Source organism: Mus caroli, chromosome 3 (assembly GCF_900094665.2).
Source record: "Mus caroli chromosome 3, CAROLI_EIJ_v1.1, whole genome shotgun sequence".
NCBI classification, from domain to species: domain Eukaryota; kingdom Metazoa; phylum Chordata; class Mammalia; order Rodentia; family Muridae; genus Mus; species Mus caroli.
Window position 1 is genome coordinate 107,061,080 of NC_034572.1, and position 3,772 is coordinate 107,064,851.

At 34.9% G+C, this 3,772-nt stretch overlaps 1 protein-coding gene across 3 annotated transcripts in view; it reads right to left on the bottom strand.

The window, feature by feature from the left end:
* The window catches only part of LOC110291309 (pancreatic alpha-amylase), a 10,732-nt gene extending 7,718 nt beyond the window's left edge, over positions 1-3,014 (bottom strand). For 2 of the 3 annotated variants that reach the window (XM_021158384.1, XM_021158383.1), the window contains exons 1-3: positions 2,826-3,004; positions 2,345-2,491; positions 473-661 (exon numbers count right to left, since the gene is read on the bottom strand). In XM_021158384.1, coding sequence (XP_021014043.1) covers positions 473-661; positions 2,345-2,491; positions 2,826-2,993 — 504 coding nt within the window. In that variant the 5' untranslated portion in view covers positions 2,994-3,004. Of the gene's footprint in view, positions 1-472; positions 662-2,344; positions 2,492-2,825 lie in introns of all 3 variants that reach the window. The other variant, XM_021158385.1, reaches the window with a different exon arrangement.
* Between the last annotated feature and the right edge of the window lie 758 nt (positions 3,015-3,772).

Here is a 3,772-nt window from a genome sequence, read left to right on the forward strand (position 1 = left end):
CTCTCTCTCTCTCCATGTCTCTTTCTCCATTTCTTTTTTATTCCCTCTTTTATCTTTATTTTACAGATGTCAAAACATTGGAAAAAAAGTTGCTTATATTAAGTACGCTCCTACAAAATTGAGACTGTAAATCAGTATTTGTAGATTGGGTCTATATATGATCCACTTTTCAAATATTTCCAATTTATCATATTTATATAATTGATAAAACTAAGGTTTTATTTTTTTTTCAGACAAATGTTCTCAAGAGCACTCCTGCCTTTATCATTGAGTTTGATATATCCTTACAAAATATTGCAACAAAAATACAGGACATTTTTTCTTTCTCTTTTTTCATTTCAGCATTCTATCTTAGTAATGTTTCCCCCCCCCCATGGAATATAAATGAAATGTCCAATGGCTTTTCATAAATTTCTGTGCATATGTAGAAACATATACCGTTCTTTATTTCCATGACTGTTTCTCTCATTACCTGATAAGCATCATTGTAGTTACTAATTTCTCCATTACATTTATTATCGTTAAAGTCCCAAGCAGAGTATGGAACTGCTGGGAATTCCCTGTTATTTGGATTGAGGTAACTTCCACAGGTACTGCTTGTTCCTGCAGGATTGCCTGAGCCACACATGTGGTTAATGACAGCATCCACATAAATACGGACCTAACAAAGAAAAGTGCATATTTCAGTTGGACTCAAAAATCTATAGTTTCACAACAAAGTTCCAAAACATTTCATCTGCTGCTTTGTAGATTCACTTTAGAAAAGTGAATTTACAAACAGGGTAATGGATACAGAAAATGTGATACATTTACACAATGGATTACCTCGCAGCTATTAAAAATTAATTTATGAAATTCTTAGACAAATAGATGGATCTGGAGGATATCTCTCTGAGTGAGGTAACCCAATCACAAAAGAACACACATGATATGCACTCACTGATAAATGGATATTAGCCCAGAAGCTCAGAATACCCAAGATACAATTTGCAAAACATATGAAACTCAAGAGGAAGGAAGACCAAAGTGTGGATACTTCCATCCCTCTGAGAAGGGAGAGCAAAATACCCATGGAAGGAGTTACAGAGACAAAGTGTGGAGCAGAGACTGAAGGAATGACCATGCAGAGACTGCCCCACCTGGGGATTCATCCCATAAACCACTACCACCAGACACTATTGTGGATGCCAACAAGAGCTTGCTTACAGGAACCTGATATAGCTGAGAGGCACTGCTAGTGCCTGACAAATACAGAAGTGGATGCTCACAGTCATTCATTGGACAGAGCACAGGGTCCCCAATGAAGGAGCTAGAGAAAGTATCCAAGGAGTTGAAGGGGTTTGCATCCCCATAGGAGGAACAACAATATGAACTAACCAATATCTCCAGAGCTCCCTGGGACTAAACCACCAACCAAAGAAAACACGTGGTGAGACTCATGACTCTAGCTGCATATGTAGCAGAGGATGGCCTAGCTGGTCATCAATGGGAGGAGAGACCCTTGGTCCTGTGAAGGTTCTATGCCACAGTATAGGGGACTGCCAGGGCCAGGAAGCAGGAGTGTGTGGGTTGGTGAGTGGGGAAGGGGTGAAGGGATAGGAGGTTTTCTATGGAGAAACTAGAAAGGGGATAACATTTAAAAAGTAAATAAAAATATCTAATAAAATACAAAATAAAATAAAGATAAGTGAGTCAAGAGAGAAAGGAAACAACTGTAAAATAAGATCAACTATAAAAAAATTTAAAAAAAGATCAACTATAGTCAGATTATGTGAAAAAGAATATAGCGCTCTTATACAAAGAGAAACAGATACTACCAGAACAATAAAAAAATTGTTTTTGAAGATAAAGTATATGGTATATATTCGAGAGACTGTGATGTTTGACATTTTATAGGGTTACAAGGAGAAAAATCTTTGCTTAATCTACATACTACTTGGCTAAAGACCAGAGGGAAGGTACATGTTCCTTTATTATAGAACAAAACAGATATTTACCACCTAAAATAATGATAAAGAAGAAAACCGAGGAATTGTTGTTAGAAAGAGAAATCCCATCAACATGACTTAATCCCCATGTATGAATCAATGCCCATGGAAATACTGTAGGATGTTTTAATAGTTATCAAATTTAAAAGTTAACATTTACATTATGAGTACTATTCTTTCATATAGTCACATGTATGTATTCAAGAATTTCAAAAAATGACAGTAAGATAGAACTGTATTTTCAATAACTCATAAAATAGAAAGTAAAATTTTAAATTTAAAATCTGCTTAAACTAAAGAACTAGACACAAAAGAGAAATATTTTAATATATAATAAAGAATGTGTCCTCACTTACACCAACATTGTTGCACCTTGTCACCATGTCTCTGAATTCATCTTCATTTCCAGACCTTGTGCAAATTTTGTAGCTGATTGGTTGGTATCTTTCCCACCAAGGCCTTGATGGGTTATGAATTACAATATTTTCATTGGGTGGAGAGACCTACAAATAAAACAGTTACAATTAGCACCAGATGATGACTTATGTTGCATACCTAAATCTTGTAGAAACCTATCAATAATCTGACATTATTTCTCAATCTATAAACACTCACTTCTGTTGATTAACAATCACCAGAAATTATGGAAAAAACTTTGCAGAGATACTCCTGATATTTTATAATAATATAAAGGTGCTACAACTACCAATCTTTTTTCTTTCTCAGCAAAGTTATGTGTGAAATGAGGTTTCACACATAACACTCAAGTCACTAGTTTTGATTAGAATTTTGTGTTAGCACAGTAAGTTCTGCAATTATTTTGTGAATTAATCTTACCTGCACCCCTCCAAATCCCTTAGGAGCTAAGTATCGCTCACATTCCTTGGCAATATCAACCCAGCGCCACTCGAACAGGTGGACAATAGCAGTCCTCCCATCTGAAGTATGTGGGTCATATTGAGCCCAGCAGAACCCAATGAGGGAAAGCAGCAGAACGAACTTCATTTTGCTTTGAAGTTGTCAGTGTTCTCTGTAGCACCCATTTATATCCTGACAAAGGTACATTTTATCAAGTCAATATTTATGAATAATATTTAGAGAATAAACTCTTTCTTCATAATCTAAAAGATTTGCTGTGAGGATGTGAACAGGTGATGGACTTTTAGAAACTCTCACGTAAAATAAACTGAAATCCCTCTGAGGCCATGTAATGTTTGACTACTATAGATCTTACTTCTGAGGCCATCATACAATATAAGAAAATTAATTTTGGAGGTAAATGTATCTAAGGTTATTTTTGCAAAAAATTGTAGTATTTAAGTTTTAAATAGAAAAAAAAACACATAATCTATTGAGTTCATTTTGTTTCTCCTACTCAAATTTCAATTATTTAATTATTTGATGAGAAGATTTTCTTTTCTGGTCCCATTTATTTCGTGTTTTATAGGCTTCTTGTACCTTTGTGACCATACCTTTCTTTAGGTTGTGGAAGTTTCTATAATTTTTTTGAAAACATTTTCAGATCCTTTGAGCTGAGAATCTTCATTCTCCTTTATTCTGATTATTCTTAAATTTGGTCTTTTCATTGTGTCCTGAATTTCCTGGTTGCTTTGGGTTAGGAGTTTTTTACATTGTGAATTTTCTATGTCTCTTCTATGGTATCTTCTGCACCTGAGATTCTCTCTTCTATCTCTTGTATTCTGTTTGTGATACTTACATCTGTAATTCCTGACCTCTTTCCTAGGATTTCCATTTCCATGTTTGCCTCCATTTGTGTTTTCTTT